This window comes from Rhinolophus sinicus, linkage group LG02 (genome assembly GCF_036562045.2).
Source record: "Rhinolophus sinicus isolate RSC01 linkage group LG02, ASM3656204v1, whole genome shotgun sequence".
Taxonomy (NCBI): Eukaryota; Metazoa; Chordata; class Mammalia; order Chiroptera; family Rhinolophidae; genus Rhinolophus; species Rhinolophus sinicus.
Genome location: NC_133752.1, coordinates 44,510,080 through 44,536,993, shown reverse-complemented (window position 1 = coordinate 44,536,993; position 26,914 = coordinate 44,510,080). Strand labels below are relative to the sequence as shown.

General features: G+C 37.6%; 1 protein-coding gene across 2 annotated transcripts in view; it reads right to left on the bottom strand.

Moving 5' to 3' along the window:
• Nucleotides 1-7,738: 7,738 nt before the first annotated feature.
• The window catches only part of GPRIN3 (GPRIN family member 3), a 65,578-nt gene continuing 46,402 nt past the window's right edge, over nt 7,739-26,914 (bottom strand). For both annotated transcript variants that reach the window (XM_019741138.2, XM_074323562.1), the window contains exon 2: nt 7,739-17,112. In XM_019741138.2, the coding sequence (XP_019596697.2) occupies nt 14,658-17,006 (2,349 nt within the window). In that variant the 5' untranslated portion in view covers nt 17,007-17,112 and the 3' untranslated portion in view covers nt 7,739-14,657. The remainder of the gene's footprint in view (nt 17,113-26,914) is intronic.

Here is a 26,914-nt window from a genome sequence, read left to right as displayed (position 1 = left end):
AAAGGAAGCTATAATTAAAAATTCATACCTTGCAATCATTTTATTAATTATTTTAAAATGTGCTCAAACTTGTTCATAATTTTATGTTACAGTTATAAAGTTCATAAAAATTTAACTTAATTAATTATTAAAACACTTGTAGGGGTAGAAAGCAATCTCATTTGCTATGAGACAAAAAAATTACTTTTAATCAATTTGTGCAACTGTACTTCAGATTGCACTTAAAATAATGCTTTCATACACCCAGATCTTTTTTCAGATTTTCTTTTCTGTTCCCCAGAAAAGGGCAAGTAATTTTATATAGTTTCAGTAACTGTTCTCCTACTTTTTGCAGTTTTGGCATAAAATTGTTATTATTTGTGAATATGAGATTTGTGTGAGTACAAATGGATATTCTGATAACATGCTTTATTTTTTATACATTATTTAGAAAAAATATATTTGAATGAATCTTGTTTTCTTCTAGAAGTAATTATTCCCTTTTTTATATTACCCTCACCCCTGATTTGGGAAGATTTACTACTTTATTAATGATGCATCAAATAATACTCTAGTAGCCTGAGTTAATATAACTTTGTAAGGACTAGTAGAAGAATGAGTTAGGTTGTAATGAGAAAACCATTAGGTTTTATTGAAGTAGTATCTGTCATCCTGAAAATTCCCTTCTTTTTTTGTCAATAGCGTTTTGTGTACAGTAAAGCAGCCATCATGAACTAGTTAGGTAAGTATTAGGTTGGTGCACAAGTACTTGCGGTTTAAAAGGTTAAAAATAATTGCAAAAACCGCAGTAACTTGTGCACCACCCTAATAGATGATGACACTGGGCTTGAGGGGTTCAAGTCTTGGTGCCAGCACTAACTAGCTATATGCACTTAACGTCTCTATATTTCAGCTTTTATCTGTAAAATGGGCAGGATAATAATAATAATACATCATAGGGTTATTGTGAAGAATAATAATGTATATAAGAAATAGAATAATGACTAGTATGCAGTAAACATTCACTATACCTTAGCTGCTATTAAGATCACAGTCTGGAAAAAATACTAATGTATAATCATTTATACATAAATTTAATTGTGAGCAAGGGATGAATAATGCTAATTGTCTCATTTTGTACATGGGAAATTAAAGCATGTAATTTCATTAAATGTTTATCCTAAGAGCTCTGAGAAAAACACTATACCTGAAGACGTCTTATAACAATCTAGTGCCTATTTCACACCAGAAGGCTTCTCCTTTACTGAAAATGCCCTCTATCACATAGTAAAGAAAATGTTATATGTGTATTTACATCAACGAATGATTTTCAAATTTTATGTAGTATTATCCTTAAATGTAGATGAGAATAATAAACTAATAATACTAGAAAGTTAAGGGGCAGAGATGGAAGAAACCAGCAAAATGAGAGAAATTTATCTGAAATCTTGTTTTATCGTTTAAAAATGGTGAATTTGCCCCTTGAGTCCTCTATCAGTCAGATTCTGGTAGGAAACAGTTGGCATTGTCAAATTGAGTAGTCGAGAATTTTATAGGTGTAGGTAAGCTTTAGGGCAATAGCAAGGTAACAGTGCAGTACCATGGATCTAGTGACAGGTTGGAGGGAAGCATATCACTCTTAGTTCTGAGGAATCAAGTAAAGGAGGAATGACCCGGACCCAGCCCAGCCCCTAACTGGCAGGGGTTCTGGCTTTGTTGAGTGAGACACAGCCAACACAAGGCACCCCAATGACGGGGGTTCAGAGAAATAAATGCCTTAACTTACTCTCCACCCTTCCACCCATCTCCATCAGCACCTCTGACAGGCTGAAAGCAATGGGTAGCAACCTGATGAGGGAGTCTGTGGAATCGTCTGTACAAGTCAGCCTCCAAGTGCACAGGGCAGGGTGAGTGAGGGAGAAGAGTGGATGGAGAAGAGAAAATGCAATATAGCCATCACAAGTACATAAATTTACATTTGCTTCCCCATTAAAGTGACTTAAGTACCTACCCTTAAAACTACCATCAGATGTTTAGGAAAACTGATACTTCAGGATGGAAGGGTTCCTATGTCCCAGTTTGGGTAGCATAGAAAGTAAATAAGTCCTTGAGTGCAAAATTGATCTTTTGTGATTTCAAATCCCTGAGCACTGCATTAGTTTTCTACTAGTGTGTAACAAATTACGACAAACTTAGCAACTAAAAATTGTTATCTCACAATTTCTGTAGGTCAGAAGTATGGGTCCAGCGTCTTTGGATTCTCTGCTCTGGGTGTTGCATTGCTGAAATGAAAGCGTTGGTCAGGGCTGCAGTTCTCACCTGAGTTTTGGGTTCCTCTTCCAACTCACTGCTTTTTGGCAGAATTAATTTCCTTGCAGTTGTAGGGCCGAGTTGCTGTTTTTCATCTAGCTATCAGCTGGAGACTTCTCTCAGCATGTAGAGGGTGTCCGCAATTCCTTGCCATGTCGCTACCATTTGCAGTGCACAACATGGGTGCTTTCTTCCAGGACTGCTGGAGCAGGCATTGCCGACTTCTTCTGGGACCAGCTGGAGAAAACTACCTTTTAAAGGGCTCATGTGATTACGTCCAGCTCATGCAGATAATCTCTCTATTTTAAGGTTAATTGATTCAGGACCTGAATTACTACTATATCTGCAAAATCACCTCACAGCAGTGGTTGATTGAATAACTGGGGGTGGTGTGTGTACATGAGGGGCTGTCTTAGAATTCTGCCTACCACGGTGCGCCTGAATAAATTGAAGTGAAATCAGTTGGGTCTCTCCTTCCACCACCTGTGGAAGGTCTGATGCTGTTGCTGACCTCTAAAACCTGCAGTAATTGTGGGGCCTCTAGACTAGCAGGAGCTGCAAATGCAGATGCCTTCACAGGTAGCATGCATGGCTCAGTGACATGAACTTCTAGTATTTTCTGTCTACACAAAACTATGTTGTGTGGCAAGGTCATCATTACTGACATCGTCTATTTCAGTTTTTGGGGATTCCTCCTCAGTTCAGCAGTCACAGATTGTTCAAAATTGCAAATGCAGTCTCAGTTCAAATGACCAGTCTCATGGAATAATGGTTATTCTATTTATAATTGAAAGTTATCTCCCACAGGCTCACATGAAGAAGGGGTTTGTGATTTGCATTCTTGTTTCTTTTCACTTCTTAGAGATTCTATTTCTGCCAAATAATCTGGTTGTAGACCAGGGAAAGAGAGAAACACGGAATGTGGAAAGTTCATCGTTTCCTGGGTATTGTCCTCTCTGGCAGGTGTTTGCACCTAACCTTCTCTCCTGGGCTCTCTGTGGATTCTTCATAGAACTAACCCCCTACCGCACATTCTCTCTCTCTCTTTCTCTCTCTCTCTCTCTCTTTCCTCCTCCTCCATTACATGTGCATGTGTACTGCTCATGGGCATGTGTGTACATGGGTGTGTGTGCATGTATACACACACACATACATACTTCCTCTTTCCCTCCCTCAGATACACACATTACCAGGGATCTCCAACTTGCATATCTCTTAATGCAGGTGAAAAACTCGCTTCCAATTCTTGGACAGAAAGCTCCTAACTCAGCCGCTGTGAATCTGGTAGGTCTCCTTCAACAGCACTCAGCTGTGGGGGATAGAGATTTGTGAGTGAAGTTAAGCATATTTTCATACATTTATGATGCTTGCTTATACAGTTTGACAAATCTCTGTTGTATTGTTCACCTTTTTGTAACTGATTTGTAGGTGTTCTTCCCATTTTTCTAGATTCTAATATTTTGTCAGTTATATGACTTCTCTTTTAATGTATGCATAGAAACTTTTATCATATCTAAGTTTTAAATTTTAGTGTAAAGTTGCCAATTGTTTCCCCTTTTCCTTTTTTTAATTGGCAACATTTTATTAGCACTTAACTTTGTATTTTAAAAATCACGTATGATGTGACAAAGTTAAACTTAATAAAAAATATTTCCCTAATTCTTAAAGGTCTGACAACTCTAAATGCCTGAATGTATTATCTTTATGCTTTAGCAAAAAGGGAAATACCTTAAAAGTCACAATTTAGGTATCTCATAGTCATATTTAAAACCGTTCTTATTATTTATCTACATTTATAAAAAGTTTACTAAATGGAAGAAAATGCAAAATGCCAAACTTTTTACAATAGAGTGATAACATTTGAGCAAAGAAGAAAGCAAAACTTGAAGGAGCACGGAAAAGAACTAACATTTGTCTTGCCTGTCTTTTAATCCACACAGTTTTCAAAGTATGTATTGTTATCCTCAATTTACAGATGAACTCCCTGAGCCTCAAAAGGATTAAATGATTTGGCCAAGGAATTTAGCTTTAAAGCTGAAGTTTGAACTCAGGGTCCTTTGGTTCTAAGCCTGAGTGTTTACCAGTGTATCTCTTTGAGCATCCAATTCATGTCTCAAGAATCTACCACTGGAAAAAATAATTGACCACAAAATAGTGTGCATTTATATACAATACTCACTAAGGTTGAGACATATATGGAAATGCCCAGCAGAATATTTGGCACATAGCCGTTATTCTTTCTATTGACTTGGGGCAAAAAGAACATAGATAACAAACAAATATTTTCCAGCCCTTTAAGAAATCTTATTTTGCTTTTTCTTCGACATTGACATTCTGTTTGGTTTTGTTTGGTTGTTTATTTTTTTTAAATGGCAGGCCAAGTTTCCTGTGCAGTTTAAGAGGTATCAAGTGGGAATAAAATAAAATATAGGGAAATATCATCCCTGAGATGCTGACACTCCCACCAGAAATCTCTTCAAGCACATTCATCTTCCATCTTGACAATTTGAATTTCGACTATGTTAGTCCTGTGTGATATATTTAGAAAATCAGGTTGAAGAACATTAAGATAGTTTGAAGGGTCTAAAGATTTCAGAACTCTGTAAATTAGCTCCCTGATAGGCATGGATGGTGTTGAGGAAAATTAAGCAAACAATGCTTTTTTTCATGAGTTCATTAAGAATGTGTAGTAGACCAAAAGTGATCCTATATGGTTTACAAAAGGCAGACCCTTCACAAGAAACAAGAGGTATTTTGGATTCACAATCAGTCCAGTGAAGCCTGACTATGCTAAGAAGTCGGCTCTTGTGTTGACCACTCAACATGAAAGATGTGGGTGAGTGAGAACAGTTAGCTGGAAGTAACACGTAATGGGTCAGAACCTGCTGGTGGGACAAACAGCTACAGACATAAGACAAACTATCTCAGCCTCCCTGAAGACTCTTGCACGATCTAACTTCTCCACAAATAGCATTTGTATCTTTGGAAACACATGATGTTTAATTTTGCCAAGAATGAATGTCTAAGTATACAAGAGTTAGATAATGGCAGCCCTAGGACATTAATTTAGGCCAAGATAGTGTGCATTTATACACACAGAGTAGTTGAGGGAGAGTATGGTCCTTGAAAGTTTTGAAACAATCAGTGTTTAAAGTTCATGGAAAATTCACTAAATCATCTTTTGAGATATGGGGTTCATAAACCATATACCTTTCCCACTCTATAATTCTTTGATGACTTGAAGAGAGATTCAAAGAGGCAAAAAGGGATCCAATGATTGTAATAGTTTTATTGGTGGTTAAGCTGGATTGGAGAACATGGATAAGTTTTCTGTCTCCCTCTAGAACCTAGACTGTAGGATCTTATCTTTACCCAGGACTGGGCAGTGAGGCTGGAACTACACAGCACACACCTGAATGACCCTGGGCAAGAGGCAGCTAAGCCTAGACATGAGACCCTATAAGCTTGAACACAGGAGATTCATGCCACTACAGGAGTAGATGGGCCCTGCACCCTCACCCCTTCCTGTATTTCCGTGAATGCCAAGCTCTCATCACTCTCACCAAGCAAGAGCAAAAGTGCATACATGTACACACACACACACACACACACACACACACACACACACTCCGCTGTGCCACCAAGAGCAGGAAAAACCACTGTTTCTGATGATCTGCGGGCATTGTTTATTGATGGGAATTTTTACTTTAATTAAAGGAAAAACAACTTTCATTGTAAATACTTTCAGCTCCACTGCTGATTCCTAGCAGAAGTGTGTCACACTGGAAAATCAAGTAATTCTAAACATCTTGGGCTAAAAGAACAATTTTGACAGAAGTGGCAGAAGCAGTTAACAATAACAAAAACGGTGATGGTAAATTTTAATCTATATTACGTTTATTATGGAAAATGAAATGCAAAAAAATCATATTTGAAATTTTCTCGACGGTAAAACTAAGTCATCAGTTGAATTTCATTCATTCACCCATTCAAAAATCAAGTCCAAAATGAAGGTTGCAGTGTATATAATTCCAAAATCTTAATCTATTTTATATAAATTATAACATTTCATCTTTTTTCCAGGAAATTAAATTTAATTGGTAGATCAATTTCTGGAGGATGGGGACTTTCTGGAGTAAACTATTTTTTGACCTTTTTATATAGACATCATGAAAAAACATAACATTAGATTCTAATATTGATACATTCATTAATGGAATTTCATTTTGATATGACTATTTCTTCAGTGATTTAACCTTACATTACACTTTTGATCTTTCTCAGCTGAGTATTTAGAAACACAGATGATTCTTACATTGACAGCTATACTTTTTCTAGGTGGCATTTAAATTAATACACATTTTCCAAAATACATAAAAGTATCTTGTAAGCAACAGTAAATATTGACAAACATCGAGATTTCAGATATGCTGCTCTTATAAACAAGTATGTTAAAAAACAAGGACAGCTATAGTTGTAATTGCAGTGTTCTTATGGTTGGTTAACCTTTATTTTTTATCTAAGATATAAAGATGGCATATTTATTCTCTAAAACATGGTTATGTAGTAAAAGGTATTAACTTTCTACTGAGGTTATATTTGCACTTTGTCACATAGATTTCTCTATTAATGGGTAATTCTGGTATTTCCATTCATATCTTCAACCTAATACCCAGCCAACATCACTTTTAGTGTTAAGGAATTGGGGTCAAATCATATTAGGTTTTAGGAACCAGGTCAGACTTCTAGATCTCTCATAGAGTATTTCCTTTTAGAAGAAATGAGAGAAACTCAAACATCAACTTACTGATTCCAATTGTGATAAGTTGAGAAGTGTCCAGTGTGGACATTTGCGGGCTAATGACTAACCTTATATTATGGAGTTCTCCTGGTATATTTATCACCTGTTATTAATGATCATAATTTATTTGAGTCCATCTTAAGGAACTCCCAATTGCTCATATCCTGTTATCCAACCAACACCATCTACAATTGAAACAATTTTTTTACTCTAGACCTCTCTTTGGTGTTGTAAAACATTGTTTTGCTGATCTCAAGAGAAGAATGCCTACAATCATTTTCCACTTCGAGCGATTATACACTCTTTTGAAATCTAGGGATATAGCTCTAAAAAAATGTAGGTCTTTATCAACCTATGCAAATATACACACTAATAAATGTACAAATGGAGTCTACAAAACATAATTGGTTTTCCCCAGTGTTTGTCATTTCCAGATATAAAATTAGGTGCTTCAAGAACAGCATGAAACCTTTGAAGCTGCTCAGGTACAGTCTGTGCCTCAGTAAGATGCTAACTAGATTTTCGTGGCCCAGTGGCGCTGGGTTTTCCTAAGCACCAAATCTGCTACCAGGGAGTAACACCATTTAATGGAGAATATCTAATCCAATATTAATATATGTAAAACACAACAGTCATGGAAAAATGCAATTTTCAAATAGTTGTTTTTATTTATGATTTATTTAAATATACCAGCATGAATAAAATGCATTTATGTGTGCATATATATGTGGGTAAGCTATTTACAGTTATGTATACACTTTTATGTGTAGAAAATGAAAATACACATTGATTAGCCCTTTTGAGGCTTCTGAACAACTGTTTCTTTTCCTGCTTTCCTGTAGCTGCTTTGAGGATTTAGATAATTCATACGAGGTATGTACACGATCACACCCATAGTATGTACCTCCTAGTCATACACTTAGCATAGAGAGGATGTGTGAGGAATGTAAATCTTCCTGGTGGTCAAAGAACTGACCTTACCTGTGTCTAATGGTGTACTTAATAAACCCTGGCATATTTAGTAACATGCCAATGTACTGATTACTATATTCAACCTTTGTGATAATTATGTTATCTACTTTCAAAGATGATTAAAAACAAAAAATCCAACAGCCCTTTCTGACCTTCAAAAATGAAAGGACAAATTCTGTGACTGAATACACATGCACACTTTAGTTAGCTTTATTCACTTTCGTACATGTGACTACCTGATGACAGAACTTGGCCTTAAAATGGGATGCAGCATTTTATGTTTTTTTCTACACATAAAAATAGAAAACCAACCATTCACAGACTGTACACACTTACAGAATGAACTAACACACCACGACCAGCTACAGTATTATGCACAACATATTTTTCACACATTAGTACAGCAGAGATAAATATATTTAGACATTTAGTTATTGTTAATATATTTCTTTCTAGAGTTTTCAGGCCCTGTTGACCTTTCTCAACCTCAGTAAAAGTATCTCCAGATGCCCTTAAAACAAGCTCTCCTCTAGGGATTAAGGAGTATGACAATAATACTGCAGTCTCCTGATTTACCAATATCATTTTGAGACATGATGGAGAACATTATGAAAAATAATTTACTCTAATATCTGGTTAAAATAAATGCTAAGAAATCTAAACTAAAATCATTAAAATATACTGATAAACCTCGGTAAGCCCTTTTGACTCATTTGATATAGTTTGCTCTGCACAGTCTTTACATAATATTGAAAGCCATGATTGAATCAGAAAAATGTTGTGTAACTGCTTAAAAGTTTTGCTAAAAAATATGCAATTTAAATTTTAAAATAACAAAGAGTAAATGCTAGCAGCAATGTCAAAAGCAAGCTCTAATTTTCACCGCAGAAATAAGTGGATGACAACCCCACATCTTGAGAGCAAGAAGGAAGTTAGCATTTCTTTCCCACCCCATTTAATTCTCCTTAACACACTTACATCACTAGGCTATCTCTTGTCATAACTATCACCATGCTGGCTGATCATCAGTATCTTTTTATGAAGTGTAAAATATATTGAGTGTTATTCCTACTGTTTGGCAGCCAATTGATTTTGAGCTTGAACCCAAGATACTTGATGAAGAATTAGTATCTAGAAATGCCCTTCTGGAACATCATTTTCCATAAGGCATTATCTGAAGCCCCTTTGGATACGAGAACTCATGTTTTAGTTATTTTACATTTGGGAACCCATTTTTCATAGCTAAGGCTGCGGTAATTCTTCAGGCACCGCTAACTAAATTGCTTTTCTACCTGCAAATGTCCAGGAAGAGTTAGCTATCACATGCTTAACTTCTCCATTCCAATAAAGTTTCCGGTTGGAGCTGTCTTGAGTTTCAAGTTAGCAAGACTTCTTGACTTATTTTCTGTCTTGGCTAGCATTAAAACAGATGCTTACCATATCCCTACCAATGCTTATTAGTGTTGTACCTCTTTATGGAGCTTGTAATCAAGTGTTTTCATTAAGAAAGCAGAAATGATGCCTTTGCTTATTGTATCCTATCAGTGACAGTCAGTTTTCATGGAGCAGACCATAACCACATAACAGTGTGCCCATAGGAGATGGACTTGCTGGTATAATGCCTCTTTTTGGCACATTATTGCTTGGCTTTAATTCATATTCAACAGTCTTTATTCTCGTGATTAATATCTAAGATATCTGGGACTGAAAAGAAAACACCAAACTCATAAATAACATTTTGTTGCACCATTCTGGCCTCCACAATCATTTCACCAAGGCCCATGGTTATTGAAATGTCCTTTAAAATGATCATCACCTTGATTGCCTAAGAGCCAACAGTAATATTTCAGGACATTTTGTTGTTTCTACCTATACATATATACAGATATATTGGATTTACTTCGAGAGGTTATTTGGTTGTGGCAAGTGAGCAGTTTAGCTGGTGAGTGTTCACAGTTAAAAGTAGCTGTAATGACCTCTGGCAGATGTCACTGATTACTTGTGAGAAAGAATTTTTCCACCGTCATCCACTTCATTTCTGTCCTTGGTCATTGCAAATCAAGTTTATTTGATTTCTGTAGCCAAGGAGAATTTATTTTCCAAGAGTAGGATAAAGTTCATGGATATCTGTTTCAATATTTACAAGACAATTTTTCCCCTTTTAAAAAATGTCTAAAATTTTGTAGACATCTGTAAGCCCATGTATCTGCACAGATGACATTTATAATTACTCACCCAGCTGCAGAATTTCATTACGACCATATAGTTACAAGGATGGACAGGAAATTCAGCATATCACCTGTTATTTGCAAAGTGGCAGCAGCTGACCAACATTTGGAGAGATTCAACCAAAAGGGACACACAAGGAGCATTGTTAACAGAAAACAAAATGCTCAGATATGAATGTAAAATAGTAAACACTGAAGTAGACGTACACAAGACTTCTGGTTTACTGTATAGACAAAACAGGGGTGAGGACAAGATGGTCAGCTCATTTGTCCAAGATACTGCTGAGTTCACTGTATTATTATCACAAAGGGAAATTCACAGGCCTCTTTTCTCAAACACCATTTAGGACAAAGCAGAAGAGAGTAAACAGCGTCATCTCCATGGCAGCATTATAGATGATTAGTAAATCAGACAGGTAGAGGCCTACACAACGCTGCAAGTGCCCAATTTTCAGTAAAAACACACATACATATATGCAAACCTTATTCTAATGTATTGTTTTTCTTTATACTGATTCTTAAAAAGTAGACAAAAAATGTGGTGAATTATATGGTACTAGAAGCGGACAAATCTTTTAACACTTGCACAATATGTTGGAGAAAGAGAAGCAATTTTTCATATTTAAGCAATAAAACAGTAACAGAATGGATACAGCAAAGGGCAAACAATTTACATTAACAGCATACTTGTACGCGGATATACCTCTCTAAACAAATTTTAAAGTCACCTCGTATTCTAGTCTTCATGTGGTATATACAGGTATTCCAAGAATGACAGGAACTCCCAGAAATAACAGGAATAACATTAGAATAAGATAGGAACAATAAAATCCCAATACTCGGGGATGCATCGAAAGGCCATTTTTGTCTTCGGCTTTATACTTTAGGGCGACGAGCTTAATCCTATTAAGGATTTGGTTTCAAAATTCAAGCTGTAGCTATACATGCGTATTCAGTCCAATTTATTTCAGTTTTGATATTTAACCTATAACAATAACATGGAGAACACTGGTATCCAAAATAATGAGTATCAGACAATTCTAAAGGTTAAAAAAACCATCAAAAATCAAATAATATTCAATATAGCTGAACTTCTCAAGGTAGAAAATTATACTCATAAATTTTATAAATATCTGGTTTATATGTCTGGTTAACTTTGATCTAACAAAATGTTCAACTTATGCCACTGATCAAAAACACACAAAGATTAATTAGGATCTTACTGTACATAAAGTAATTGGTCTGTGCATTCAAATCAATAATCCAGAAAGACATAATTAGAAGAGCACTGAAGAAAAACACATGACAGCTAAAAGGATGACATTTTTCTTGTGGTCATAAAAATAGAAAGATCAGTCTTTAAATTAAAAAAACTAGTATTCACAGAGTAAGCTGGATAGCATCTTAATATTTTAAATGTTTCATTATCTTCCAGACACTGTGTTCTATCTCATCTCTCTTTTACTACTGGTTTAAGAAATATTTTATATTTATTGAATAAAACATTTCCTTCATTTATTTCAACAACTCAACTGCATTAAAAAGGACCAAAACATAACCAAGAGGAATTAAGGACAAAAACAAACAACTTTCAATCCACTGTGTGTCACACAAGTAAGGAATAACCCAACAAGTTCAAAGAAGCTGCCATTAAAATTGTTTTGCAACCTCATTTGTTGAATGAACCTAAGGAGTCATGAATGATGTACTAAATGTCTGTGCTGTGTCACAAAATGAAGTGAAGGAAAATTTTTAAATCAAGGTTTTATTGTGAGAGGACCCAGGGTATCATGATGCATAAATATGGTTGTCTTGAACAAGCTCCTATCTTATTTCTCCACTTGATGATCTATTTTTGTTACTGTTTATAAAAGCTGTTCCTTCTATAAGATTCAATAAGCAACAAAACAAGAAAGCTTCTGTAATATTTTGTGACAATCTCTAAAGTATGGTAGAAGTAAAGATGAAAAATAAAAAAAAATAAAGATTAAGAAGTAAAGGTTAGTTCCAGCACCAAAGAAAACCAGTTAAAGTTGCGACCTCAAACATTAAGTGTTAATAGCAGAGGCACACCACCACCAAATTTAAATTAATTTAACTAATTCGTTTATTTAATGTGCGACAAATGCCTACAACTCTTTTAGGCCTCTGCTTCATTTAATTATTTATAAATCATGTGATTACTCCAAACTCATGAAAATAAATATTACCAGATGCTGAATTCTTCCTTTTCTCCTATTTTAATGAAGGAACAGCCTGTTCTAGCCAGTTCACAGCAAAGGATTACCTGGGGCCCACCCAGCTGGAGTGGGTACTGTTGACAGCTGCTACTGTGTACACAGGGTGTTCTCCGTGTATACACAGCATGTATGCCAACATGTGAAGGAGACAGGCAGTGAATGAGAGACAGGAGTGAGATGACATCCTGGAAAAGGTATCTCTGACAGAAGTGACGTGAACATTGCTACAAATGGTCATTTAAGGCCAAAAGAGAGAGTTTTAGACTAAATGTCTAATCATTAATAGTCATTTGATTACTAATTTGATGGTAATTTCTACTTTAGATAAGATTCTTAATAGAGGCCAATTGGTAGCAACTGAAAAATGTGTCATTAAAAAATTCATTATAAGTTCCAAGTGCAACCACTATTCTCAGACTCTGAGCATGCTGTGATTATGGTCTACTTATGCAGGCCTCATATACAGTCCAATTGCTTTGAAAGAAATCAAGGGCTATTACTAATTTAGGTTGTGTCCAGTGTAGCTTGTGGTGTTCAAGTTCAGGTATGTTTTCTCCATATGTTCAGAATCTGCAAAAGCGAAGTAGAATTGAAAAAAAAGCCAAAACTGAGATTTTGAGTTCATGCAAAAAGGGCATTTATAAGTCTCCAGAAGGAGAATATATATATGGCCATTTGTCTCATCTAAGGGAATGAGTTCAGAGGAGGCAACCAGTACCCCAAATCTCAAGCCACTGCTGGTCATCCTAGCCCAGTGCCCTGCAAGACACTCATGGGTCCCTTACACCGGTCTTCTTCTGAGATAGCTGAGGGCTGAGCTCAAACAGGTGACTATGTTCTCAAGGACCATAGTCCATCCAGATCTCAAACAACATTTAGTGAAGGCTTCTTCTTTTATTGTTTGAAAGATGTGATATAATGGTATTTCTCTCAAAATAAAAAAAGTTTGCAGAGGTTACCTTTTTGCTACAGGTTAGAAACATAAGCAATTACATGATACAAGTGTACATGCAAAAAACTCTAAGGAAGCTTGTGTTCTATTTGGTGTTGACTACATTTTTTATTAGAAGCTACTGAACCAAATCAAAAGAAAAACACAAACTGCATCCTGTTTACAGGACTCTAAATTGAACGTATTGTTTTTATTACTCAGGAAGCTTTCCTTTTTCGACACAGAAAGAAGAGTGTTTGTTAATCGGCTCTTTATAATTCCTTACTAGAACCTTAATGTTCTTGTAGAATCTGTTTGGAGAACATCTGTACAATATAAAATTTAGTATTATCAATAATTTGATAACTCTTTTCAATGATTTAGTCACATGTACTTCCTCTAGGGTAAGGAAATATGAATTTTACCTTGTCAGAATCAGAGAGGTTTACCTTACCTTCAGTGCAGGAAAATGTGTATAAATAAATTCATGTTTTATGTGGGCAGTACTCATATTTGAAAGCATAGCTAATTTTCCTAGTATAACTTCCTTACATTTATTAAGAGGTATAACAAGGTTTATAAAAATGGTATCTGTAGATGTTTACAAATATTAATTCATATTTGGTATTTTATGCATTTAAATGCTTTTACTTAACGTCATCTGACCTAGGAATGAGTCAAATTTGTTTCAAATTTTTACTTTATAGTTCTTATCAGCTACTTAAATTTTGTGTGGTAACAGTATTCTTATTGCAGTAGGACTGAAAGTATAACAGTGTTTTGCTAATAGTGTTTTTGGTAATTTTAATATAAAGCAGGGAGTTTAATGGAAATACCATAGTGTGACAAAATGAGATAGTAACACTAAACGACACAAGTATAATGAGAATGCTAGTTCTATAAGTAACATGATATTTTTAAACCCAGTGAATATTATTTCCTCTTAATTAAGTCACAAACTTTCAGTGAAGCTTGCTTTTCACTTGTTCTTTCTTTCAAATTGAAATGGTCTTTTAATTTATGAAGCCCCAAAGGACCCAACAATTCTTAACAGCAGTATCCTATAGTTAATACTTGCTTTCTCTCCCTGGTCTCTTAGGAAAGAAAAACGAAAACAAAACTAAGTAAGCTTTGACACGGACGGACACTTTACGGAGCCCCTAAATGTGTACAAGGGCTCGCATACCCTTTCCCTTTCAATCTAACACAGAGGAAGGGGCAGGACGAACACAGCAGTTGGGGCGTCGAAAGTTCTGCAGCATGGACTGGAAAACACTGTGCTGCCTTCCTTTGAGCTTTTTATTTGAGGAAGTATCTGAGGAAATGGACCTCCGGGTCTGGCTGTTTTGCGCTTTGATTAACTTCTCATGTTCCCGGATTTGTCTCTGTAAATGGTTCTGGATCGCGACGCCCAGGGACTCCGGGTCCAGGGAAGCGCCGTACACTTCCCAGGTCATGCCCTGTTCATCCCACACGACGTCCCTGACTCGCTTGGATTGTTTCAACTGCAGCTTGGAGTCAGCGCCAAGCTGCTTTTTCTTCTCTCCCGGAGTGAGCCCCACCTGAGCGGCGGCCGCTGTCACATTTAACTTTTGCTCCTTGAGGAACTCGCTGACCCGGCTGGCCCGGCGCGGGCTGGCTTTGACCGAGCGAGAAGGGGTCCTCTTGCCTGAACTAGGACTGGAGTCACCCATGGAATCAGATGGCAGGCTCAGGCTGGTGGCTGTCTTGGTCTGTCTGTTTTCTTCTATGGTGCTCTCCTGGTTATTTCTAATTGGGGAGGGTACGAGATTGGCAGCTGATCCTGTGCCTCCACTTGCTTGAGATTTGGGATTGAGCAGTAGCGTTTTGGACTCAGCCCCTGCCCTTGCATCGAGGATATCGGTGCCCTTAGATTCTTGTTCTTTTACAATCTGAGAAGATGCAGACTTCAGTTCTTTTGCATCTCCTTTATTAGAGGGATCCAAGCTCCCAGATGGGTCAGCTTTGCTGACAGGGCCACAAGAGTCGATGAGTTTGCAATCTGGGTCTATTTTGTGGCCATTTGTGGTTTTCACCGCAAGCTCAGATGGCTTGGTTTCAAATTTCCCCAATCCATGTCTTGTTTCATCTTGACTTCCTAAACTGATAGAAATCTGGTCGATGGGACTAGCTTTCAGGGAGCTAGTATTAGTACCAGAAAGCTGTTTAGAGCTATGCTCCACCGTCACTGGGGTCATTCTTGCCGACCTTCCATCGTCTTTACACCTTTCCTGATCATTACTGGGTCCCACATTGATTGGTGAGGTTTTGAGGACCTCACCTGGTAGGCTCACCAACTGATCCCCTTGGAAAGCTGCAGAAACAGCTGCAATTGCCTGGATGTGCACCTCTGGCATGGTGCCAGGGCACTGCCTCGACTCCTGGGGGGCTAGGGTGGTGTCTGACAGCTCTACTGTGTGGCTCCCGCTGCCATGGCAAATGACACGCAGCTGCTCTCCTTGTTCAAAACGCTCAGGGGCAGGGGTTTCCTTTACAAATGCAGGGAGGATGCTGGGGCTGGTGGAGACTGATCTGCTCTGGACACTTGCCACTGCCTGCACCTCAGCATCTCGCTGTGTCCTGTTGGGAACCGCCTTGGTCTCATCTTCAGCTTGGTTGGTCATTGTACTTGCTTCTTTGAACCTTGACATCTGATGCTGTGCTGGTAGCAGCACCTTTTCTGCATCTGGAGGAAACGTCGAACCTTTGCTGGTGAGGTGGGATGTTTGAGGTGTCATAGATGTCATGGCCTGGGTATGTGAGGAGGAGACAGAGGGCTGTTTGTTCCCTGAACATCCATCTTCTCGTGTGGGAGATTCACAGGACCTCGCCTGGGAGTCGCAAACGTCTCCCTGCCTTTCCCTTGTAGGGCCTATTACAGGAGAGGAGGCATGACTGAACACCACGGCTGCTGTATTTGTAGTTTGCACCATTCCCTGGATTGTTTCTTGAGAAGGAAAATCACAGGGCACTTGATCTTTGCTGCTGCTCCAAGTGCCTCCCACAGGACAACTTGATGTCTCTGGTCGCCCTCCGTCTGAGGACATCTGTGATTTCACCAGGACATCTTGAGATCCTGATGAGGGGCTGGCATTGGGCTGGTCCCCTGAGATGGCCTGGTGGGTATGTTGACTGGCTGGCATGGTAAATGCTGTGTGTATAATATCCTTTCCTGCTGCAGAACACGGGGCTGGTGCTGTGGGATTGTTGCTTCCTGGCAGCTGGGTTTCACCAGGAGAGTTGAGTGTGGGAGGTGCTATCTCTACCTCATTGACGGCACCAGGAGAAGACATGTCTGGCTGGGTAGTCTCATGCTCACAAGACTGCGTCAGGGCCTCAGCAGCTGCCCTGGAGCTGAGGTCTGGTTCTGCAGGCACACCGGAAAGGCCATTGGTGTTCTTACACAGCAGGGCTGGTGGAGGGTGAACTGAGGCAGCCAGCGCCTCTCCCAGATCCTCTTCCTTTCCAGAAGCTGTGCTCAGGGATGTTTTAGCCGATCTCAGAGGGTCAGGTACAGTCCCCATGGAATTTCTCTTCAGGAAAACCTCAGAACTCTCCCCTGAGCAGTGCTCCCAATGGGAAGCTCAGAGTGAAGACACAGGTCAGGGATGACTCCTCTGCAGAACCAATCTGCGGATCAAGGAAACAGTACCATTAATAGGGTAAGCATTGAAGGATTGAAAGTACACCAAACTGCCATATGTAGAAGATCTCATAAGCACACCAAATCTTTTCTTCCCATATCTGTTCATATAAAAATACATAGATCGTGGAAAGAAAGATTTTAGAAAAACACTTTAATTATACAAGTATCATTTTGACATATTAATTTCCTTTAACATCTCACTGCTGTCTAAAAAATAGGTTTTTAATGTATTTACTTAAGCATTTTGATAACTACCTGTAATCTGATTTGTCAGATATCAGAAAATCCTGTAAAACTACTGTACTCAAATCAAGAAGTACTGAAATCAGCCTAAACAGATATGTGAAATAGAATATCTAGAAATAGATCCACATGTAAATGAGGATTCAGTATATGACAAGAGAGGCATTTCAATTTGGTGGCAAAAGGATGGCATGCTTAATATAGGGAGCTGGAAAACTTCATTCATCTGAAAGAAAACTTGATCTTTATCTTACACCAACTCCAAAAATAAACCCTAGATGGATTAAAGGTTAAAATGTTAAATTAATTAATTAATTAAATACCCTGTAAGAGAATCTAGGAACCATAAATATAATCTAGGGACAGGGAAGGTAGGTGTCCTTTGGCAAGGCAGAAAATACAGAAACCATAAGAAAAATATAAACATAAGTGTCTAAATAAAATTCAAAACTTTTGCATGGCAAAAGACACCATAAGAAATACAATAGCCTTGCAAAAAAAATGTTTGTATTGCTAGAGGACAGGCCAAAAATATCTTTAATACAGCAGAAGCTCTTAAAAATTTACACCGAGATAAAACAACTCATTGGAAAAATGGATGAAGAATACGAAAATGCAATTTGCAAGATAGGAAATCCAACAGCCAACAAGCTAATGAAAAGATGATCAAATTCATTTGTCGTCAAAGAAACACAAATAAAGTAACAATTAGATTTTACTTTCCACTAATTGTACTTGCAAAAACTTAAAATAAAAAAGTCATAACACTGTAGCCTGCGGAGACCTAGCTAAAGAAAGCATTTTTATTAATTGCAGGTGTAAAAATGTATTGTTACAGCTTTCTTAGAGAAGCAGTTTAATTTTTAAAACTAAAAACACACATGTCCTTGACCTGATGATCCCAACTCTATCAATAGAAACCAAGTACCAACATATATAGATATAGGTCCAAGTATGTTTCTTGAAGTATTATTTGTAGAGGCAAAAAACTGGAAACAAACTGATCTCCATGAATAAAGGGAATGGTAGAAAAAAAATTATGTCACTCCTCTACTGTAGAACATTATGTAACCATTAAAAGAAACTATTAATTAGGCTGTAGGTTTTCACTTGGGAGAGATTACTCCAAAGTATGGCCCAGTAAGAAAAACAAGGTACAGAGAAGAATATATATGTTTTCCTTTTTGTAAAACAATGACATAAAATACAACACATATGTATGCAATATGTGTGTGTGTGTGTGTGTGTGTGTACACAGATATGTTTGTGTATGATTACACAAATTCTAAAAATATGTAGAAGACATATTAGGTGTTAAATGGGGGGAGTGTGATGAGTTGGAGATAGGAAAAGAGAGATGGAGGTACACAAAAAGCGTGAAAATACAAAAATTTAAAAAGTATATGTAAAAATTTATGTGTGTGTGTTTATGTATAAACATTTTTTTTTTTTTACAAAGGATAATCAGATACTAAGCTATATGAGTAAAGCAGTGGCTCAGAAATAAGTGGATGACTGTGTTTTACTATTACCTCTATTCCTCATAGACTCTGTGACCCCAGGCTAATCACTTACTGTTTCTGGACCCCTAATCAACTCATTGGCAAAATGAATTATGTGATTTCAAGGGACTCCTCTGGCTCAAAATTCAAGGATACTATTTTATTTATTTATTTATTTTGCATGCGATAGATAATAAACCAAATAGCACAACATTAACTCAGGCTATAAAGGATCAAAATAAGACAAAGGCAAATCTGGTTGGGCCCAGATTTTGAAAACACATATTTTTATCTTTTGACTCAATGTTATTTGGCTGATCCATCATATGAAATCTAACAATAAATCCAACTTATCTCCTTCGCCAATCCAGCTCTTCCTTCTAACTTTATAATTCATATTAATGGGTTGACTATTTTCTCCTTCTTGGTTTTGACTGCTTTCTGCTCATTCAGACCATTTCCCTGGTTTATATTCCATTTCTTCCTTACTGGAGTTTTCTGTTGCACTCACTGGCTGTGCCCCAAGCCCATTCTTCCCTTTTCCCTCTTCTGCATCTGTCTTTATTATTCCTTTCCTCCCACTCTCTGTCCTCCTCATTCTGAAAAAGCCTATCTATTCTTTGAGGCTCCACTTAAACTCCATTTCCTTTCTGAAGGCCTCTAAAGCCTTCAGGTCATAAAATCTGTCTCTCTTTTAAAAATCCTACAGCTATGGTCATCTGTGTCCTTTGTATTGTGCTTTTTATGCACTGTTTTTGTGCTGTTGTTACTTGTATAAATGCCTCATTTCTCCAAAAGTACTTCAAGCTCCTGAAAGGAAGCGGACAAGCTTATTGATTCTTTTCTGCTCAGTCCACAGGACACAGTGCAGGATCTTGTGTATAAAAAGGTACTAATTGATCCTGTTTTCCTCCAAAATGACCATCTACCAAACTTCAGAATAATAGGAAACTTAAACCTATGGTATCAAATACAAACAAAAACACAATGAAAAAGAGTGCTGTTTTTGGAAGTAAGAAAACGGCTGCATCTTATTTATTAAACTTTATAATCCAGGTTAAGACAATTAAAAAATAAGCACATGGATACATGGTACAAAAAGTTGGAAGTTCTCATAAAGCCAGCAATACAGAATGTCTCCTATGTCATATGCCTAGAGCCGAGAAACCTGGTTTGCCAAGACGACGGCAAACTGTGAACAGCTCAAAGTTCAGCAACTGAAAGTTGGAAGTTAGAAAAAGATGAGGGACTTCGTAAACTCTCAGAAGTCACGGTGTTTACTTCCATTCCCCACAGATAGCTGTTTGTACTAGTTTAACTTTGAAAGGGTATTTTCCTTTGTTGGCTTTGTGAATAGAGGTTAAATTATCTATCAGTTGAAGAATCAAGAAGAAAAGCCCAGATTGCTTGGCTAACATCTGTAATTAGACATCTCTTGATTTATGAGTAGATAGGCAGTTAAAACTACTCTCAAACATATATGCTAATGTAATTGTCACAGCATCTCCTTTCGCCCAGGAAAGACTGCCTATGTTCTGAAACAACCTCCCCCCACCCACAACACCCTACCTCACCCCTACCCTCACCAACCAAAAGGCCAACATCTTTAGTCTCCAACAGGTTAGACACATAGGACATTCAAAAAGTGTAATTACTCGATGGTTTAGAGTGAGGACAATATATCATTAAAATCAACCAGGGTCAAAAATAAAAAAAAAGCAACCAGAGTGCAGTATGGTAAGATTTAACCTCTGAAAATGAGGTTGCAACAGACTGAATGAATTCCTTATGCAGGGGTGTGTGTGTGTGTGTGTGTGTGTGTGTGTGTGTGTGTGTGTTGTGTGTGTCTCGTTTATGGTTTTCCCATCCCTCCTCTTCCTTGCTTTTTCCCCACCCCCTTACCTTCCTGTTCTTTCTTTGTCTTTTGAATTGAAGAGATCTTTCATAAAAACCCAGATTTCTCTTTTGCTTCTCTTTAAAACCATGGAAGGTATACATTTCCAGGAAGCAACACTAGATGGCAATGATAAGGGCGGGTCCCCTTGATGACATGGACTCTCTAGTGGCCCATTCCTTATCCGCCCTGCTTCACTCATTTATATTACTTAGCTGGGCTCCTGTGGGCAGCTGAGTTTGACAACTTTGCTCCAAAAGCACTGACAGAGTAAACTTCACAACCTAATTCAGCAGTTTAGTATTGCATTTAAGAACATGGAAACTGGCGCCAGAATATCAGTTCCACTCCCTAGTTCTAGGTCTATGTACTGGGCAAATAACCTCTCAGAGCCCCAGTTTAATCTATAAGTTGAGAATAATAATAATAGTATGGTCTTATTAGGATGTTGTAAGGAACAGATTTAGCATTTAGAATAAACAGTGTCTTGGCATATATTAAGCACCTTATAAGTGTTAGTCTCTTTAAAAATAATATATAAGCTTTGATCTGTGTTAAGGAAAAAATTATTCTGACACTTGTTAAAATGGTAAGACAGACTATACTCAGGACTATTGCAATAGGTATCAAGACTATTGCAGGAGGTGAATATGTTTAGTATAATATTTCATTTTATGGCAGACTATATTTTACTTAACTAATCTTCCACTTTGGCATTTAGATTATTTTTAAATGTTCACAACTTTATATTCTCAGAATTCAATTATTGTACTAAGGCACATTTATTTCTTTTGGATGAGAAATTTATCAGATATTTAAATTGTTTTGAAGAGTATATCAAAGAGATATATGCACTCCCAGGTTCACTGCAGCATTATTTACAATAGCCAAGATATAGAAACAACCTAAGTGCCCATCAATGGATGAATGGATAAAGAAGATGTGTTAATAATATACAATGGAATGTTATTCAGCCAAGAGAAGGAAATCCTGCCATTTACCATGATATGGATGGACCTTGAGGACATTATGCTAAGTGAGATAAGTCAGACAGAGAAAGACAAATACTGCATGGTATCACTTATGCGTAGAATCTAAAGAAAGCTGAACTCATAAAAATAGAAAGTAAAATGGTAGTCACCAGGGGATGGCGGGGTGGAGGGAATAGTACAGATGATGTTTAAGGGTGCAAATTTGCACCAAATAGAAAATAAGTCCTAGCGATCTAATGCACAATATAGTAAATATAGACAATAATATTGTATTATAACCATCAAATATGCTAAGAGACTAGAACTTAATTATTCCAACCACTGAAAAGAAATGATAATTATGTGGCCTTATAGAGGTGCTAATTATCACTACAATGGAAATCATATTATAATATATATGTATCAAATTCATGTTATATGCCTTAAATTTATACAATGCTATATGTCAAATCTATTTCAATTAAGAAAGATTGAAAGAAAAAAAAAGACTTTCATAGGAGGGGAGAAAGATCAGGCCCAACTCCAAATGCAACAAGAATAAGTGGGGATTTACAACCAAGAAGCAGGTTCAGGAGGTGGGCAAGGGGTCAGTGGATAGAAAATTACTAAGAGGAAACATTGAGGGGAGGGGCATTCTTGCTAAACTACTTAATGGGATTCTTGCTGACAGGGCCCAGCTGATAAGCTGTCACCTGGGGGATGATGGGGGATAAGGAATTTGACTGGATATTGAGGATGACCAGATATCAAAGGTGGCAGGAGTCTCTCTAAACTGGCCCAGCAAGATTCTTGCTAAAACTGGACTTTGCAAGGACAGACATGGGAGCCCAAGATTGCGGCCTAGTGCAGAAGAGGGCTTAGAGGAACCTGACTAAAGTCTGGTCAAAGAGGGTGCCTTTGTCATTGGCACTGGCAAATATGGATTTTCTTATAAGACTGTCGCATTATGGATTCTTTCTGAATTGGTCATGAATCACACAGAAGCTAACGGTATCTTGAAGACTAAATGAATTTGTCTTTATGGAAACTGACCTCTTAATAGCAAGTCCCTTTGGCGCTCCTGCTCTTAAAATTCTGAGCAGATTTAAAGCCTTGTTCCGGCAATGCAGCAAGTCTGTAAACAACATCCACCTTTCACAGGGAAGGAAACTGAGGCCCAAAGGTCAAGTAACCTACTCAAGACTGAACGAACACCTTTAATTGCCAGTGAACTGAGTTCTAATGAATGCTAATGTCTAGCCTCTTCTGTACTTCTTCCTTCTTATCCGTAACTCTGGAAAAAATAATAAAATTTAAAACTGTACATACACATATCTCTAGAGGAGAGGGAGCCTTCTTTTTGTAAGGGGTTTGCAACTCAGGTACAGCCTGGATGGCATGAACATAAGCTATAATGACATTCCTAACTGGTCACTTTATGAAAAGCCCGGCTTGTTGAAAGCCGAAACTACCACTGCTCATTCTGAAAATAGCGGGTTCCACTACTACGCCACGCTGCCTATTTTCATAACAGACACCCACACTTAATAACACGGGCAGCAGGGATTCTCATCCCTTTGTGACTTGCTCCAAAGCTGCTCTGGTGGGAAGAGCATTAGCAGAAGGAATGGAGAGCGGCTTGGCAGTCCTGGAGCAGCAGGATGCTGATACACCGCAGGCCATGGTAGTAATCCGGTGGACAGCAGTTACCTTTATTCACTTCAGAACTGCTGCTTTGCTAGAACAAGGGCATTAGGATGTCACTGCATCTCTTTAGTAACATTACACAAGTGTTACAGGGACCTCGGGTGAGTACCCCTCTCTCCAGCCATCCGACAGCAGCTTTTAGCCTTCAGATGATGGTGCAAAGACACTTAGAGAACAGTGAGGCAAGAGGTAAGAGACTATTAGTCCTCAAGAAAGGATAAGGAAAAAAAATATCATCTGCATCCTATTCCATTTTATTTTATTTGCTCCTTTTAATTGGCAACCTTTGCCTAGATCATTTGCATTCTGAATTTGCAGATCCTGCCAATGCAGTTTCAAGGAGAGGTGATTCAATCCCAGGAAACACCCACAGGCTAGGAAAAGCGTTTTTTTTCTTAAAAAAAAAAAAAAAAAAAAAATCATACCCTCATACTAACAGCTGTCTCAAATGCACTTTTCAAAAATATTAACTGCAAATAGGCTCTTCCTTTTGAACTGTGTCTAAAGGATATCAGCATGGTTGAGCAGAAGAGGCTGCTCTGCTTAGTGCCACTAACAGTGTCCTGTGGACTTTCAATTATAATGGTCACTTTAATAAAGGCTCATGAGAAATGAGCTGCATCCCTTCTCCCTATCCAGTTCTTCTTTTGTTCAACACTGTTCTAAAAAAAAAAAAAAAAAATGAATGAATTCCTTGTTATCTCATTGAATTCTATTATGAGCAGGACTGGACAAAAACCAAAAAGTAAAAAAGGTTTTTAAGAAGCACGAAGTCCCCCAATATATCCTCCCTCTTTTGTCAAATGCAATTTGAACAGACGGCCTTCTAAATTCACCACAGATTGGAATTGTACGGTACACCAAGCACTTACTTATTGCTTTCTATATTCCAGACACTGTTCTCTATGTGAATTTATTTAATCCTCAGAATAACTCTATGAGGATGGACCTATGAGTTCCACTTTGCAGGTCTGGAAGCCGAAGCGAGGTCACACAAGCACTAAGTAGTAGAGACTAAATTCACATCCAGAATTTCTGGCTTCAGAATCCACGTTGTTAACCAGTTTTACACAGAGGAGAGTGTGGAGGCAAGCTGAATGACTGGGCAAGAAGCATCATCAGACAATAAGGGAAACAACAGAAAACTCAGAAAACATAGTCTTGAAACCATCTTACTAGTTCAAGCCAGTAGAAGTAATCTAGGCAGAAGTTCCTGCTTTTTCATAGTGATTAATCCAATTTGGACATCTGAGGTGCCACAGACTTTCCTGAGAAGCTGATGAAAACTATGAACCTTCTCTCTAGAAACACACACATGCCCACACATGTATGTGTTTGCAGTTAATTTTAGGGGGTTCATGCCTGGAAACCTTTCCAAGACTACATTAATACCCTTTTGTCTAAGGAATGTTGTCATAGACCTTAAGTGAAATAAGTTGGCTTTGGGAAGATAACAGATACAAAATCATGACTTACTATTATTTTGGCATCATTTACCTAAGAAGGCAGGACCTATGCAATATATTTTATAGAGTCCATCTTAAGTGGCCAGCAGTTAAGTTTATGTTCTTGTACACCCACCTAAAGACTATCACTTAAAGAAGAAACTTTTAGCTAACTCTAAGATTAACACAATAATGAGCTCTATTTTCTTTTCTTTTTTTTAGATCATATGGGAGATGAGGACTTATGAATTCTTTCTCAGCAAATTCAAGACTCAGGTTTTAATAACCTTGTAAAATTAACCCCTCAATATTGAGCTCCATTTTCCTGCCTGTAGAGATAATTCATAGCTAAACATCAAAGTTGCTGTTTAAAAGTTCCTAAAATAAGTTTTTTTTAAAAAAATTTGAATTCTTTTAGAAAAGAATAAATTTATATATACCATGTTTCCCCAAAACTAAGACCTAGCCGGACAATCAGCTCTAATGCGTCTTCTGGAACAGCAATTAATATAAGACACAGTCTTATTTTAATACAATATAAGACCAGGTATAATATAATATAATATAATATAATATAATATAATATAATATAATATAATATAATGCAATATAATATAATATAATATAATATAATATAATATAATACCAGGTCTTATATTAATTTTTGGTTCAAAAGATGCATTAGAGCTGATTGTCCGGCTAGGTCTTATTTTCGGGGAAACACGGTGTATATATATAAAATATATCATTATAGTATATAAGTTTTCTAATTAGCTGGTTCTTACCATTTATTTTGTTTGCCTGACAGATCTGAATGTTTTCCTGACAGATCTGAATGTTTTCCTTCTTTTGCAGCTCAGCTTTGAAGGACTTCAACTGCAAGCTTATTCTAACTGCAAAGAGAATGCACCAGGATCTCAGGGCTAAATGGTGGTTAAACAACAAGCCATTAGAAATAAACTAAGCAGTTCTGCATTTGCATTTTAAAATACTGTGTTAGATACGATCAAAGCTGCCCTGCATCCCAATTTTCTGCAGGATATATTTAGTGCCACTCCGAAATCTTGTCCTTGCTTCCTTCTTCCCTGACCTTGCTGATCTGCTGTCATTTTCCCCTGGCTGCCACACTTCCACCACACCATGGGGTTCTCATTAAAACCAGGCCTCCACTCTCCCTGCTTTCCTTCTGGCAAAGTCAGTTCCTACGTGCAGAAGTGGGCACCTATGCGGTGACCCCTGCTCCCTGGCCTCAGGCTCAAAGCTTGTTAGTGATTTCTGCTGTTAGGTCACGTAAGACAGCACACTTGGGTCCTTAAGTAGGTTGAATGATGGCAAAGTGTCTGGGGGCAGTACGCGCGGTGATGGAAATAGTTGTGAAGAGGGAGCTGGTCAGTTGGGGCTCTTCTGCTTATAGACAACACAGGGAAACCGGGAGAAGGGAGAAGGCAATGTTAGGAAGCAGAAAGATTCCTCAGGGCCGCAGAATGGACCCTGTCTGATGCTGCCCTTTCGGTCTTTGTAAGGAGGACCTGGTGTCTGAGAGAAACTGGGGTGCTCTGCTCTTGGGAAGGAATAGTTTCTTTGGTTAGGTTTGGATCTTTGAGTTTGGTCTATGAGTTGTGATTAAAATGAAAAAAGAAAGAATCAAGCAACCCGTCACTCTTTTGCTTTATAGTCTCTAAAACCCTAAGTTAGGCATCATGAAGTACTTAAAAGTTTTGACTTTTGCCCTTAAAGAGAGTTAAATCCACTTGAGGAGACAAGACAAATCCAATCAGAGGCTATAAGTAAGCAAGATAGTATATAATACGTGACTGATGCTGTGTAATAAGCTACAATTTGTAGAAGTTCAAATCTGGGGTGAAAGGCTGATATTTCTTATTCAAATGACATCTCCAGGTCAATTCTTCTATAGGCTAGAAAAAAACTGCCTGCATAAGTCTAAAGAAAAATGGACATTTGAGATTAAGTGAAAAGTGAAGCAAGTAGAATAAAAAGAATGGTCTTTTATTACAAATTTAAAA